Below are 15,844 nucleotides of genomic sequence, written 5' to 3'. Positions count from 1 at the left end.
TGTGTGTGTGTGTGTGTGTGTGTGTGTGTGTGTGTGTGTGTGTGTGTGTATATATATATATATATATATATATATTGTGTTTCTCACAAGACAGCGACCAAACACAATATTTGCTCATGGTGTCAACAATTTTTCCTTTCGGCTTTTCCCCTCAGGGCTCGCCACAGCAAATCAGTTGCCTCCATCTCACCCTGTTTTGTCCATCCTCTTCTCTCACACCAGATACCTTCATATCCTCTTTCATTACATCGATAAACCTCCTCTTTGGTCTTCCTCTCGGCCTCCTGCCTGACAGTTCAAAACTCAGTTCCTTCTACCAAAATATTCACTCTCTCTCCTCTGGACATGTCCACACCATCTCAGTCTGGCTTCTCTGACTTTCTCTCCAAAACCTCTAACATGAGTTGTCCGTCTGATGTACTCATTCCTGATCCTATCCAACCTGGTCACTTCTAAAGAGAACCTCAACATCTTCATCTCTGCTACCTCCAGTTCTGCCTCCTGTCTTTTCTTCAGTGGCACTGTCTCCAGTCCAAACAACATGGCCTCACCGCGGTTTTTTCCACCTTTCCTTTTATCTTAGCTGAAACTCTTCTATCACACATCACACCTAACATTTATCTTCAGCCATTCCCGCCTGCCTGTACAGGCTTCTTCACCTCTTTTCCATACTCTCCATTGCTCTGGACAGTTGACCCCAAGTACTTAAAATCCTCCACCATCTTTATCTCTTCTCCCTGTTACCACGCTTAAAATCCTCCACCTTCTTTATCTCTTCTCCCTGTTACCACGTTCTTGTACTTGCCGTCTTGCTTCGACTGACCTTCATTCCTCTCCTTTCCAGGGCAGACCTCCACCTCTCTAATTTTTCTTCCACTTGTTCCCTGCTCTCACTACAGATCACAATGTCATCTGCAAACATCATAGTCCATGGAGATTCCTGTCTAACCTGGTCTGTCTTCCTGTCCATCACTATAGCGAAGAAGAAGGGGCTCAGAGCTGACCGCTGGTGAAGTCCCACTTCCACCTTGAATTCCTCAGTCACACCTACAGCACACCTTACCACTGTCGTACAGTCATCATACATGTCCTGCACCGCTCGAACATACTTCTCTGTCACCCTGGACTTCCTCAGACAATACCACATTTCATCTCTGGGCACCCTGTCATACGCTTTCTCCAGATCTACAAAGACACAATGCAGCTCCCTCTGACCGTCTCTGTACTTCTCTATCAACATCCTTAAAGCAAATACTGTATCTGTCATACTCTTTTTTTGGCATGAAATCATACTGCTGCTCACAAATACACACTTCTGCTCTTAGTCTCTTCAACTACTCTTTCCCATAGTTTTATTGTATGGCTCATCAACTTCCTCTGTAGGTACTACAACTCTGCACATCGACCTTGTTCTTAAAAATGAGCACCAGTACACTTGTCCTCCATTCCTCAGGCATCTTCTCACTATCTAAGAGCTTGTTGAACAACCCAGTCAGAAACTCCACTGCCACCTCCCCTAGACACTTCCATACCTCCATAGGTAAATCATCAGGCCCAAGTGCCTTTCCACTTTTCATCCTCTTCAGTGCCCTCCTCACTTCATCCTTGCTAATATTTGCCACTTCCTGGTCCACAACAGCCACCCTTTCTACTCTTTGTTCTTTATCATTTTCCTCATTCATCAACTCTTCAAAGTAGTCTTTCCATCTTCCCATCACACTACTGGCACCTGTCAATACATTTCCATCTTTATCCTTAATCACCCAAACCTGCTGCATGTCCTTCCCATCTCTGTCTCGCCAACCTGTAGAGATCAGTATCTCCCTCCTTGCTATCCAACCTAGCATACAAGTCATCGTAGGCCTCTTGTTTGGCCTTGGCCACCTCTACTTTCACCACGTGCTGCATCTCCCTGTACTCCTGTCTAATCTCTTCGGTCCTCTCAGTGTCCCACTTATTCTTAGCTAACCTCTTTCTCTGTATACACTCCTGCACCTCCTCATTCAACCACCAAGTATCCGTATCTACTTTCCTTCCTGATGATACACCAAGTACTTTACTACCTGTCTCCCTGATTACATTAGCTGTAGATGTCCAGTCATCTGGAAGCGTCTCCTGACCACCCAGTGCTCGTCTCAACTCCTTCCTAAAAGTCATGCGACACTCTTCCTTTTTCAGCCTCCACCATTTCGTCCTCTGCTCTGGTTTTGTTCTGTTCATCTTCCTCACTACCAGAATCATCCTGCACACCACCATCATATGCTGTCTGGCTACACTCTCATCCACAACTACTTTGCAGACACTGATCTCCTTCAGGTTGCACCGTCTACACAAAATGTTGTCTACCTGTGTACTCCTGCCTCCACTCTTATAGGTCACCCGATGTTCCTGCCTCTTCCGAAAGAGACTATTCACTATAGCCATTTGCATCCTCCTTGCAAAGTCAACCACCATCTGTCCTTCTGAATTCCTCGTCTGAATTCCAAACCTGCCCATCACCTCCTCATTATCTCTGTTTCCTGTGCCAACATGTCCATTGAAGTCTGCACCAATTACAACTCTCTCACTTCTAGGGATGCTCTGCATCAATTCATCAAGGTCCAACCAAAATTTCTCCTTCTCCTCCAACTCACATCCTACCTGTGGAACACACCCACTAACAGCATTGAACATCACACCTTCAGTTTCTGTCTTCAGACTCATCACTCTATCTGACACTCTTTCTACCTCTAGGACATTCCTAACAAATTCCTCCTTCAAGATAATTCCTACTCCATTTCTCTTCCTATCTATACCATGATTGAACAACTTGAACCCCAATCCTAGGCTTCTAGCCTTGCTACCTTTCCACCTGGTTTCCTGGACACACAGGATGTCAACCTTCCTCCTCTGCATCATGTCAACCAACTCTCTACCCTTTCCTGTCATAGGTACAACATTGAAAATCCCTACTCTCAGTCCTATTCCATTTCTCTCTATTCCTACAGACACACCTTCCTCCCTCCTCTTCTCCTGGTGTCAACGATTTAAACCTGTAAATAATGCACATGCTCAAACTTCACCCTAATCTTGTGCTGAAGAGTAACTTTCCTCATTTCATTCATTCATTCATTGTCTTTTCACTTTGTCCTATTCTCAAATCTGTGTGAAAGGAAACCTGCAAAGTAAAAAATACTACTTTTAACTTCATTGCTTGGTGGAGGAATAATGATTCTATTGTGCAAATGAGAATTATTCTCTTGAATATTAGAATTTAGAGATTTGTTTTAAGTCGGTGCTTTTTCATAGTGGAGTGGTTTGTGTGTCCCAATGATCCTAAAGGTTAAGATCTTTCGGGCTCTTTGGCCCAGGCAGGGACACACATGGCCGACAGTTCCGAGGTGGTGTGACAAAGCTCAAAGGTCCCTCACAATGAGACAATAATTGGACACCATTTTCCTTGTGTTGACATGTCCTCCCACCCCCACTCCCTCTGAAGCCAGAAATGGAGGTAGGGCTTGATGGTGAGCACCTGGCGGTTGGGCCTGCACCCATGGGGCCCGGTTGGGCACAGCCTGAAGAAGCAATGTGGGTCCACTTTCACATGGGGTCACCACCTGTGGGTCGGGTGCATCATGACCTGGGTGGCGGCCGAAGGCTGAAGCCTTCGCGATTCGATATTTGACCACAGAAGCTAGCTTTAGGCTCTTTGGCAGGGAAGAAGTCCGAGCTGGTGTGCTAGGCATAGAAGTTCCGACCTGATATTGTCGGGCTCACCTCCCCGTATTGCTTGGGCTACGATACTAATCCTCTCGAAAGGGGTATGGACTCTATATCACTTTAGAGTTGTCCATGGTGAGAAGTACCAAGGAGGTGGGTGCATACTTATTTACCCTTGGCTCCATGCCTTAACGTTGGGGTTTACCCCAGTGGATGACAGAGCTGCATCGCACCGTCTTCCGGTGGCTGAATGTTGTTTGGGCCTATGCACCAAGCAGAAATTCAGAATACCTGCACTTTTTGGAGTCCTTGGAGGGGTGCTGAAGTGTAGTGCCAGGCAATTATGGAAATAAGTAAGTGTCATGATTACATTGATTGGTAGTGAAATCACCAAAACAATTAAAAAAAAAATTAGTGTTCAAATCTTAGTATTTATTCAAATACCAAAACTACTATCATTGCCCCCATTCATCCCTGAAAGTTGAAGTTTTTATTTATGAACCCTCTATTCTTATTGTCAAGTACAAAATTACCTTGTAAATACCCTCATGCATTTTCAATCTGCTGCAGCCACACCTTTACTGCATTGGCTTTGCTATCAATGAAGGCGGAGACTTTTTACTCTGCTCCTCTCCCGTCCTTCTCTACCTACTTGGTGACTTTGTCTGTTTCACCTATCACTCTAACCTCCTGCTGTGTTTTCTTCCAAAAATCTAACCATTGGTCAAAAAAATATATGTCATGCTTGATGAAAAGAGCAGGCAGTGGGGAGCCTTCTTCCCCCTCAGGGATATTTGCTGCTGGGTACAACCTAGATTCCTCGTGGAAAATGGTGTGCCTATCAATTTTGTCCGGAGAGGGTGGAGGATATACACATAATAGGAATTCTAATGAGGTATCCTGCTGTTTGGAGCTGGCTGTTTCCTGATCTGTTTCAAAATTCAGCAGGCAGGGGGAGCTTTACTGGAAGTGAATCAGCACCTCCAAATCTGAGACCAAGGTGTTCATTTGAAAAAGGGTGCAGTGTCCTCTCCAGGTCAGGAATGAGATCCTGCCCCAAGTATCTTGGGGTCTTGTTCATGAGTGAGGCAATAATAGAGGAGATTGACAGGCTGACACTGTAGCGGTCTGTTGTGGTAAAGAAAGGAGCTGAGACGAAAGGTGAAGCTCTCCATTTACCAGTCGATCCACATCCCACCCTCACTATGGATGCAAGCGGCCAAAATGAGTTGAGAAGTTTCATTTGAGGAGCTCATTTGGGAAGGAATCAAAGTTGAACCGATACCGCTCCGCATTGAGAGGAGCCAGATGAGGTGGCTCAAGCATCTGGTTACAATGACTCCCAGATGCGTCTCCAGTGAGATGTTCTGAGCACATCCAACTGGGAAGAGGCACTGCAGATGACCAAAAACTCACTGGAGGGACGAGTCCTGGGAACAACCCACAAGTGTTAGATGAAGTCGCTGGGAAGAGGGGAAGTCTGTGCTTTTCTGCTTAAACTGCTGTTCCCATGAACCAAATTCGGAAAAGCCGAAGGGAATGAGTGGATGGATGAAAAGTAAGCAACAGTACACAAAGTGTACATCAGCTATTACCTGCAATGGACAATCATCGGCCCCATATCAGGCGTTTGGGCAGCTGAGGACCGGCGAACAAACGTGAGGACAGGCAAGGTGTATTCAGGAACACCCATGTCGGGCCACTGTGTATAATGATACTGAAGCACGTTCCACTCACTCTGGGCCCGTGTCTTTGTGTGTCCCTTTCCACCCTAGATGGTGGAAAATAAAAGAAGAGAGGACATATAAGGTTTTGCTGAAGACAAATAAGGAGGAATCGGTACAGAGTACTGGACTTAAATTGGCCCCGAGGCTCAATTTTTAAAACCTGCAGTAATCGATAAGCTCCACTTCGACGGTTCCCTTAACGGTCTTGGGAAATTACTCAAATTCATTTTTGATTAATTTCAGCTATACAAATGAACATTAATTTGCACCCACTACCTCTCTGATGTTTCTAATTAACCAGAAAGTTAATATGTTCATCTAAGATACATGTTCACAATCAGAGGCAAGCCATCTCGCTTCACGGCTTCGCCATGCGCGACAGGCGCCTATGACTTCCCTGTGTCACTGTAGTACCGTGTGATCATATTATGACATGATACGAAGTATTAGTTAAAAACATCCATTCTACCGAATAACCCTCTCGTTTTTATATTTTCATATGTGGGATTTCTCTTTGTGTATCAATGATGGCGCCGTTCCAACCCCACCTTCGAAGCCGCACCACAAACGTTTCACTGGCTAGCAAGCACACACAGCTAAGTGAGCAGCTTTGAAGGCTGCAAAGAGTGAGGCGTACACTCACGCAGCGCAAACTGGCGTAATTTACATTGGGTTAGCTCTGTTGCTTTGAACTGCAGGCATGACGAATCAATTTTCACTCAACGCAACAATCATACTAATGTCAAAGCTTGGTTATTGTTGGTTATGCCTGGAGACTGGAGAGGGACGGTGGATTACGTTGCAATGTCACTGCTAAATGCACGTTGTCACAAGTGCAACCAATAATTAAAATAGTGAGCAACACAATCGATTTATTAATTTAAATGTGTCTCTTCTTTTATTATTTATAATCTGTGGTTTTATTGTTCTTTGGTTTGTCCTTGATTGTAAAGTGTCCTTGAGTGTTGTGAAAGGTGCTTATCAATGAAATGTATTATTATTATTTTTATTATATCAACCAACATATGTATAATGTGCATCTCACCTCACAGAAGTGCTTTTTGCAGCACAAGAATGTTGCTCTACACAAGCTTACTTTTACACGACATAATCGCTTATATACTGTTTAACAGTAGAATAGTAATTTGTTCAAATCTTATTTGCTTATTTTCCATTAATGTCATAGTAGTTCCAAGACAAGTACATTTATTCAAAAAAAAAAAAACAAACAAACAAAAAAATCAATTAATTAATTTTAAAAATGAGCAATGGTCAGGAAAACGGTTTAGATAATGGATGGATGGAGGGAGGTCTAATAGTTTTGTTTTGGTGTTTTTCTAAACAGGAAAAAGTACAGTTAAGGCACCAGATCGATAAGCAAGAGTATTAGTATCGATAACATCTTATTAGTACCCATCCTGACAAATGAGGGGGCAGGCTTTTCAAAAAAAGCATCAATTCTCCATAATATGCTGCATACATATTTAAAGTACCCATACCACTGTACTTTAAACTGCACAGAGTAGGGTAAAGTGTTAACATTAAGGGACAACACTTCGGTCAAGATAGTAAAAAAAAAAAAAAAAAAAAGAAAGAAGAGGATTCCTACCTTTTTCACTTTTGTGTTATGCAGTGTAAAATGTCGAACAGTGTAGCAGGCATGAACGCTGGTACTTTTCAATGTGACAACTAAGTTGCCATATTGCTCACTATTCTCTGTTGGCCAGTACTGGTCACATTTTCTCTGCGATGACAGTAAAACACAGACACATGCACATATTAACTAACATGAAAAAAATCACTCATGAAGCTTTCACTTTCTTTTACAGATTAGAGTGCACAAGTTAGTTCAGACATGCAATGGATGAGTTGCAATACAGTGAACCCCCGCTAATTCACAGTTCGGTTTGCAAATTTAGTAGATTTTTTTGTGTGTGTTTCGCAATGGCCTTCTACGTCGATTGAAAAAAAAAACATTCATATTTTTTGTAGTTAGGCCAAAGCAAACGCTGCTTCAACTGGAATCTTGTTGCTGTTCTTAAATGTAATACCTTCATGATATTTTTTTCATCTGTGTTTGAGATGTCTGGTTTTGTTGTGAAATGTGAAACTTAAAAGATTGGCTTTGCTTTACTCCTGATGCTGCTACTGAAAGTGTAAATATCAGTGGTAGCTCAAGGGAGATTTTGGATGTGAACAACTGCCAACAATTCAAATACTCCTAACAGTCCAAGTCAGTGATTTTCAAAGGAAATTGTATGTATGTCTTTAACATTATATATTACATGAATTACATCAATCTATCTATCTATATACCTACGAACAATTAAACTTAGGAAAAGCCTGTCAGAACGTACTGTGTTTGAGTATCTTGATGACTTATGAGCATCTTGCTGACTCAAGAAAGAAGAAGTGACAGAAAGTGCAGAGAGAAAGATACACACACACACACACACACCCAATATATATATATGCGCCCTAGCACCATCTATTGACAAACTGCCTCTGCCGCATACTCTGCAATGATGTTAAAATCTGCCTTTTTTTCTCACTAAATGTATGACTGCACGTAATCATTATTTCAGTGATTTATTTCTAAGTACATTAAATATGCTTAAAGTTGAACAATTTAGTTGTGAATTGTTGAGATACAGCATGTGAGAAAAAATATGTACAACTGGATTTTTATTTTTTTTTGGGTGCGAGTACGGTACCAACTGCAGGTAGCTGGGAATCTGTCCTGGTATTAAACGGTACCACTTGTTGGCAATATTGTGGGTGTTTATGTTGTAATAAATGATACTTTTTTCAATCATAAAATCTAAAAAAATATTCAATTTAACAATTTAACATTTATTTTTAAATATTATCTATCTATCTATCTATCTATCTATCTATCTATCTATCTATCTATCTATCTATCTATCTATCTATCTATCTGTGTGTGCGTGTGTGTGTTTATTTCAACAATCGAACCTAACAACATTGTAGAATAAAAATAAATGAACAAAACAGGTTTGAGAGAAAATAATGTGTGAACAATTCGAACAAAAACGCATTACAAAATGCATCATGGAAAGCAAACATTATTGCAATGGACTGCACGGAACAAGGATAATACAACCCCCCCACCCCCACTCCAAAATTAAAGTAATACAAGGAAAGACAACGAACAGTAATTGTATTCCTGATTGTCATTGTTCTTTGAGCATTTTTTTTCAAATACATAAACATGTTCACTTTCTGCGGCAATGATGCCTAATGCCAGCTAAAAAGCCAGGCAAACGTGATTTCAAACGCTAGGCCAATTAACTTGGAACAGACAAGGATGATGCCTCACTTGCATAGTCATTTTATCTGTGAGCGCTGCTGCTGCTGCCACAACCATTACCAAATTTTAAGGCCATTTCCTGTTGCCAGCAGACAGCAGATGAGTCATGAACAGAAGAACAGAAGGGTTGGGCAATGTTTGACTTTTAACGATTCTGTCTTCCATTGCAGTCAATTCTGATTCCAAATGATTCTGGATTCTCATTCATTTGGGCACCATAGACTAAAATGAATAATTGAGATGGCCCATGTTTTTTGCCTGCATTGGACTAGAGATTCTCAATTTTGGTGGCAACTAATCACACAACATTCATCGAGCTTCATTTTTGAAAACCTCGTGAAAATCAATTTACACATGAATTTAAATGATTGGGAACATGTTGCTCTCACTGATGGGCTAACCTAATATAGATAGGCAGAAGTTTAGATTATTAGCAGGTACAATATGACCTCAAACACAGCCCTTGTTGAGGAAGAGGATCATACAGTCTATCAGCCTATTCAAACAAGAGGTCTGAGTTTTGAGGACACAGTTGTGTCTATACTTGAGATGAGAATACACGTATACAAAATACATGCAGTATGATACTGTTAGCTGGTTATTTGCATTTGAGTTGAACCACCATTCAGTTGAGATGCCTCAATCTGGGCAATAAATATATATATTTTTTTTTTTTACTCACCTGATTATGACTTCACTGACATTCAGCCCACGGCAGGCTGATCAAGTCTTGGAGCGGTGGGAGCTCCAATACGGTAATGTGAACTTCTACATGTTGTGCAACTTCCTTTTCAAAGCATAATCTACTTGCAGGTGCTTCACTGAGGGCATTGTTCAGTTATTTAAAAAAAAGTTAAGACGCACCTGTCCAGTCCACAATCAAAAGATAAGTTTCGGTCTCGAAACATGGTATGGCAAATACTGAGCAATGTATTAATTTTATGGTTTCAACCCATCCAAAAGAAATAAACAACAATGACTAACACAGGGAGACGAATCGCGAAGCGGCGCCTTAGATGCAAACTATGCTCCAATAATGGAAGGACGCAGTGTGAGGTGTGGAGAAAACCTCAGCAAACAGCCACATGAATAGATGACATAACTCGAATACTTGCACATGTGGAAGGGGATATGGGAGGTTTCGAGCAGAGGCACACAGCCCAGATGCAATGAACAGGCGAACGCAGCCTTGCATCGGCGCATCACATCCTCCACAGCACACGCACACTGCACCATTGGGAGGAATGGGGTAGGGACTACCAAGGGAGGTGTTGAAGATAAGATTGTTTATGGTGTTTTCTGTCCCTTATGGGTGTCTTTGGCCCTGTTTCCTCCCAGCTCTCGGAACAACGTCCTCTAGGAGTCCAGGTCCAGTTGCGAAAATCACTGGAGAAGGAATGGTTCGGAAGATAGTGGGCTTGAGCATCTGGTCTGCATAAACATCCAGGAGATAAAGGCCTTCACAGGGCCCAAACGCCAATAGAGATAACAGTTGTTTTATCTCAGGCCCACTTTAATTTCAGTCAGCCTTGAGTCTCTCCCTGGACCTCTCAATGGGCAACGATTAGCCGAAGTTGCGGTCATTTATTCGAGGCAGGCTTTCAACTTCTCTAAGTTGTCGTCTCTTTTGCAAAGAAGCTCAGTAATCGCATCCAGCCTGGGAGTGAGCTCTCTCGTCGCCTCAGTCTGAGTGTTGACAACATGCCGTAGATTATCAGTCATAACTGTGAGCTTCCCCATTTCCAATTGTGCAACCAGCGTCTTCCAAACTTTGCAATAAATCAGGAAACTGTCAACACCAAATAACAGAGTGCCTTTTAAGAATTACAATTATGGAATTGGTCGTTGACATCCTCGATGGATGTCCATGGTATAACAAGTCGTAAATGTTCCATCAGGACAACCACCCTTACCCGATCACATAGAGGACATTTTGTCGATTGCATTAAAAGATCAGCTGATCAATTCAATGATGTTTGTTGAGGAAAATGCAGAATGGGGCTTTAGTCTCACAGTTTAGACAAAAAAACACTACACTCGGCAAAGCCAAAAAAAGGGATAGAAGAGCAGAGAGAGAGAGAGAGAGCAAGAGAGAGAGAGAGACCAAGAGAGCGAGAGAGCAAAGAAGAAAGCATCTGCATCTGTCATGAGCCAAGAACAAATGTGAAATGGTGCTTGGTACCGCTGAAAGGAATGGCAGACTTCGGTACCCAGCCCTATAACACTACTGCACACTTTATGTAGATTAATTTCTTTGTTATGGTGTGGAAGCATTTCAACTCAACTGAATTTATAGAGCACTTTAAAACAACCACCGCTGTATACAAAGTGGTGTACATGGAGCAAATATCATGTATACAACAATCAACATTAAAACAATCAATCAATAACAAAGGCAGTAGAAAGTATAAAAACAGTAAGACTAAAAATCAAGTCTCATGCTAAGTCAAAAGTCAAAGAACAGAAATTAGTTTTGAGACGAGTTTTGAAGATGGGCAGCGAGGGGGCATGTCGAATGTTCAGTGGGAGAGACCAGCAACAGAAAAGGCTCAATCCCCTCTGAGCCTCCGCTTGGTTCTTGGTACCTCAAATAATGTCTGGTCCACAGACCTGAGGCACCGGGCAGGTGTGTAGGGGCGGAGAAGCTCAGAGAGGTAAGGTGGAGCAAGGCCATTCAAAGATTTGAAAACAAATAGTAAGATCTTAAAAACAACACTAAAACGAATATGGATGCCAGAGTAGGAGTTATGTGCTCCCTCTTATGAGTACCAGTCAAGAGGCGAGCAGCAGCATTCTGGACCAGCTGGAGACGCTTAATGGAGGATTGGCTGACTCCGAAGCAAAGTGCATTACAGTAATCCAGCCGGGATGGGACGAAGGAATGAATTACTCTGCTCATGAGAAAGGAGCAAAACAAACGCACATACTGTATGTAAGGCAGGTCTTATAAAAAAAAAATCAAAAAAAAATCATTAATTTAAAAATCAATCAGCATTTCAGTTGTTTGGATTTTTGGGCATGGGTAAAGTACGCACTTGGGCTTTCCGGAGTGAGTCAGCACTCATTCCAGACAACCCGGCTATCAGTGGCTCGCAAGCCTGCAACACTGCTGTTTATGTGGACAGACAAATGACTGTAAAGGAAATGCGGCAGTGACTTATTGGTCAAGCCCGACAATGGTCTGCGGGCCATGCGCTAGCTGGCTAGTGGAGTAGCACAATGCCCGTGGACCAGCGTCATCCAATAAATCACTGCCTCACTCAATTTTGTGTTGTGTGCGGGTCTAGATCATTGAGACACTTCAGGGAAAGTTAACATCTCATTAAACATAGCAGTAATACGAGTTAAACAGCCTGTGGCTCAAAATGTCTGACATTTTAGCACAGACTGCAAGAACATATTTGATTCACAGGTTAGTCAAATGGGGCATGTTTTCAGTGCATTCAGGAAACACAGAGAGAGGTCTATCACTTTACAGGGACTTAAAATGACAAGCCCTTTGTGGTAGTGTGCATAGTTGTTTTCTTTTACATGATGTCACTTCAGTTAGTGCTCACATGTTATTTAGCCTAGTATGCTAGCTAATACTATTGATGAGTTTCATGTGAAGGTGATTTGTTTGTGTTGAATAATTTAATAACTGAAAAGTGACTTAAATGACAAACCCTTTGTGGGAGTGTGCATAGTTGTTTTCTTTTACATAATGTCACGTCAGTTAGTGCTCACATGTTATTTAGCCTAGTATGCTAGCTAATACTATTGATGAGCTTCATGTGAAGGTGGTTTGTTTGTGTTGAATAATTTAATAACTGAAAAGTCGTTCATGTACCATCTTTTCATGATTGTTTATCTAACTAGATGTATGGTTTCTTTATGATTTTATGTCTGTTTTAAATATTTTACCGCTGTTTCGTGGCATATGTATACAGCTACAAACTCAAAGATTATTTTATGTTAGCGGGCAGAGCAACTGATGGCCTTCAAATAGCTGGAGTTCACTGTACTGAGAATTGTGCATGACTTTATGCAAGCAAAGATGAGATTTTCACGGTGAGTGTCATATTTTGGGAAATTGTGGTTCAAAAACGTGCGTGTGAATGTGTGTGTGCATGTGTGTGTGTGTGTGTGTGTGTGTGTGTGTGTGTGTGTGTCACATACTCGTCCTTTTTCAACTAAGTTAGTGATCATAACAATGACGCCTGTATTCTGCTCCCACACCATCCGCCAAAAATCCTCAAAGGTCGACTTGAGTGGGCCCTGGGCTGCAATGTAAGCCTTGGGCTTATTGTAACCCTGAGAGAGACACACGTTAGTCAGGGTTTATCTGTGAAGACAATTTTCAAAATTATACATGCATCATTAAAAAAAAATATAATAATAATATAATAATAATAATAATAATAACAATAATAAAAATAATAATAAAAAATAAAGTAGGTATACATTCTAAACACTTCTTTCTAATGCCAGCTTTGTGATGTAAAAAGAAGACCAAGACAGAATAAATATAAAAAGAGTATTGATAAGTGCGCCATATAATTACTTTGCATTATTTGTCACACACTTGGAAAAGTGCTCGAAATCTGTCAGATTGCTGGGATTTCTCTTGACTACAGACATCTTCTGCCACTCCAAAGATTTTCAATTGGTGTAAGGTCTAAATGCCACGTCCACCTCACAATGCAGATGCCATGGGTTAGATTCTGGGCCCTGGCTTTCCTGTGTGGAGTTTGCGTGTTCTACCCCGTGCCTGCGTGGGTTTTCTATAGTTACTCCGGTTTCCTGCCACATTCCAAAAACATGCACGGTGGGGTCACTGATCACTCAAAATTCTTCTTAGGTGTGCTTGTGAGTGTGAATCATTGTTTTTCTGTGTGTGCCCTGCGATTGGCTGCCCGAATTCATCTGGGATATGCTCAAGTATGCCTGCGACCCTCGTGAGGAAAAAGCAGTTGAGATAATAGATGGGTGCATGGATGGAGTTCTGAAATTGTTGAATTCACTTAGCAACACAAAACATGGCATTTTTAAGTTTTTTAACCTTTTACTTTATATCAATTACACACACATACATCACACACACGCGCATGCATGCATGCACAAACATACATGCACGCACGCACACAGACATGCACACACACACACAGACATGCACACACACACACACACACACACACACGGACACACATGAGCACACACACACACACACACACACACACCCACGCGCGCGCACACGCACACACGGACACACATGAGCACACAGATGAGAACACAGATTCTGTGGAAACACTCACATCCACATAGTTGGCATTGATGTAGTCGGTGTGTTTGGAATCCTTTCCCACTAACATTCTTAACTTCACTCTGCTGTGGTCATCTGAGCATAAATCATAGGGTAGATGATAAGTAATGTTTGCATTTTGAAAGTAAAATCAGCTTCAACGTATAACAGTCCTGTTCTCTAAATCAGGTACTGAGGTGCACTGCCAAAGCACCTGCACATTTTCATAGTGGAGTTCAAATAAAAGTCCAGCTGGCCTTTTCCACCTGCCCTTTTGCTTCCATCATGCAGTCCAGTGAACAAGATTGGCCTGCTTCTAGACAGTTCCAGATAATTAACCGCAGCTAATGTCTGTACGAGACATGGCAAGCATCTACCAAAGAGGGTTGGATTCACCTTGTGTGTGGTGGTATTTGCAAGGACATTATAAAGGGTCATCTTATTTTTGAAAAACACACAACCCTGTCCTCTAGTGTTAATACTTGGCGGTAATATCACTTGAACTGTCCAATTCGATTATTTTTGTGCATGACTTCTTGTTTGAGGACCAAATATCAGAACCGTGCAATATATTTTTTAAACTGCTTTTGCTTCTGTGTTGAAATAAGAGTCCATTTTCTTTACTCACAGGCCACTATGTTGATGTATCTGTTCTTATGCTTGTTTTCAGGATGGTTTGAGTTTTCCGATGTGATCTTCATTTCTGCAGCGCAGCGCTGAACCTCCTAGGTGTTGACAAAGACAGAAACAGACGGACACACACACACTTTTGCTTGCATATCCTTGCAACTGCAAAGTTTCTAGTTCTATTGCATTGCATAGAGGCTGTTTTCCTGGTTGGACCTGTAAGGGTGGATTCTGTGAGTCTTTCTCTCCCCTGATCTTTGCCATCTATCATTTTGCTGTCCAGTGTGTTTACTTCCAGAGATGACTTACTAATAGAATTTGCTATAAATTGAAATTAATTTTTGTGACTCAGGGGTGGAGCGTGCTTAAGAGAATACTGACAATCATCTTTGAATCTGCAAAGTTGTTTATATTTGATTCTAATTTAATCCCACCTGAAACACAAATGCATGGCGATAAGTGCAATTCATCTACGTGGACGGTTCGTTTGTTACGTGCCGAATGAAAATAACATCATCTCTAGTATAAGTCTCTGTGAAATCAGGTGATCGCGGGGTAATGTCTCATTTCCTCGAAATGTTTCGAGCTGTCACTCGCTCCTCTCTCATTCTGAAATGAGCCACTACATGCAGGATCGTATTTACGTCCGCAAACACGACGCCCTGAGATGTTTTTTGGGGGTTTTTTTGGGGGTAAACATCGTGCTTTGAGCACATGCGTGTCAGGACATTTTTGAAATGTGAACGAGCAAATAAAATGATGGGATTTAACAAAAAATCTGAATTGGGCATCATGCCCTGCAGTGTGAATATAGCCTCATATGTTTTCTTTTTCCTCTTCATGATACATTTTTTTGACTGGTGCAACTTATACTCTGGAGCAGCGTGTAGCCTAAAACAGTGTTTTTCAAACCCTGTGTGGCCAGGCGTGCCACGGGAAAATATCCAATTTGTATGCCTGTGCGGTCTATCGCCAAGAAAGTAATCCTGTAGTTCCCTCCCATACCACTAGGGAGCAGCAACAGCTAGCCAATTGCCTTGTGTTTCGACTCCTAAAGACAAGCAAATTCGTGCCGCATGAATGGAGGACGGCAGTGAAACAAATATGAACGATTATAAAATACTTTTTTCTTTGTGTTCATTTGATTCCAACCCAAGCTGTTATAACATCATTCTTCAA

At 41.8% G+C, this 15,844-nt stretch overlaps 1 protein-coding gene across 1 annotated transcript in view; it reads right to left on the bottom strand.

The window, feature by feature from the left end:
• LOC109529441 (receptor-type tyrosine-protein phosphatase gamma-like) overlaps positions 1-15,844 on the bottom strand; it is a 188,494-nt gene that overhangs the window by 24,828 nt on the left and 147,822 nt on the right. Inside the window, exons 15-19 of the mRNA XM_019892829.1 lie at positions 14,667-14,763; positions 14,052-14,134; positions 12,916-13,050; positions 7,036-7,170; positions 5,295-5,470 (exon numbers count right to left, since the gene is read on the bottom strand). Coding sequence (XP_019748388.1) covers positions 5,295-5,470; positions 7,036-7,170; positions 12,916-13,050; positions 14,052-14,134; positions 14,667-14,763 — 626 coding nt within the window. The remainder of the gene's footprint in view (positions 1-5,294; positions 5,471-7,035; positions 7,171-12,915; positions 13,051-14,051; positions 14,135-14,666; positions 14,764-15,844) is intronic.

This window comes from Hippocampus comes, unplaced genomic scaffold (genome assembly GCF_001891065.2).
Source record: "Hippocampus comes isolate QL1 unplaced genomic scaffold, H_comes_QL1_v1.1 scaffold481, whole genome shotgun sequence".
In the NCBI taxonomy this organism is placed as follows: Eukaryota; Metazoa; Chordata; class Actinopteri; order Syngnathiformes; family Syngnathidae; genus Hippocampus; species Hippocampus comes.
The sequence above is the reverse complement of the archived record's forward strand: the minus strand, read 5'-3'. Positions and strand labels throughout refer to the sequence as shown.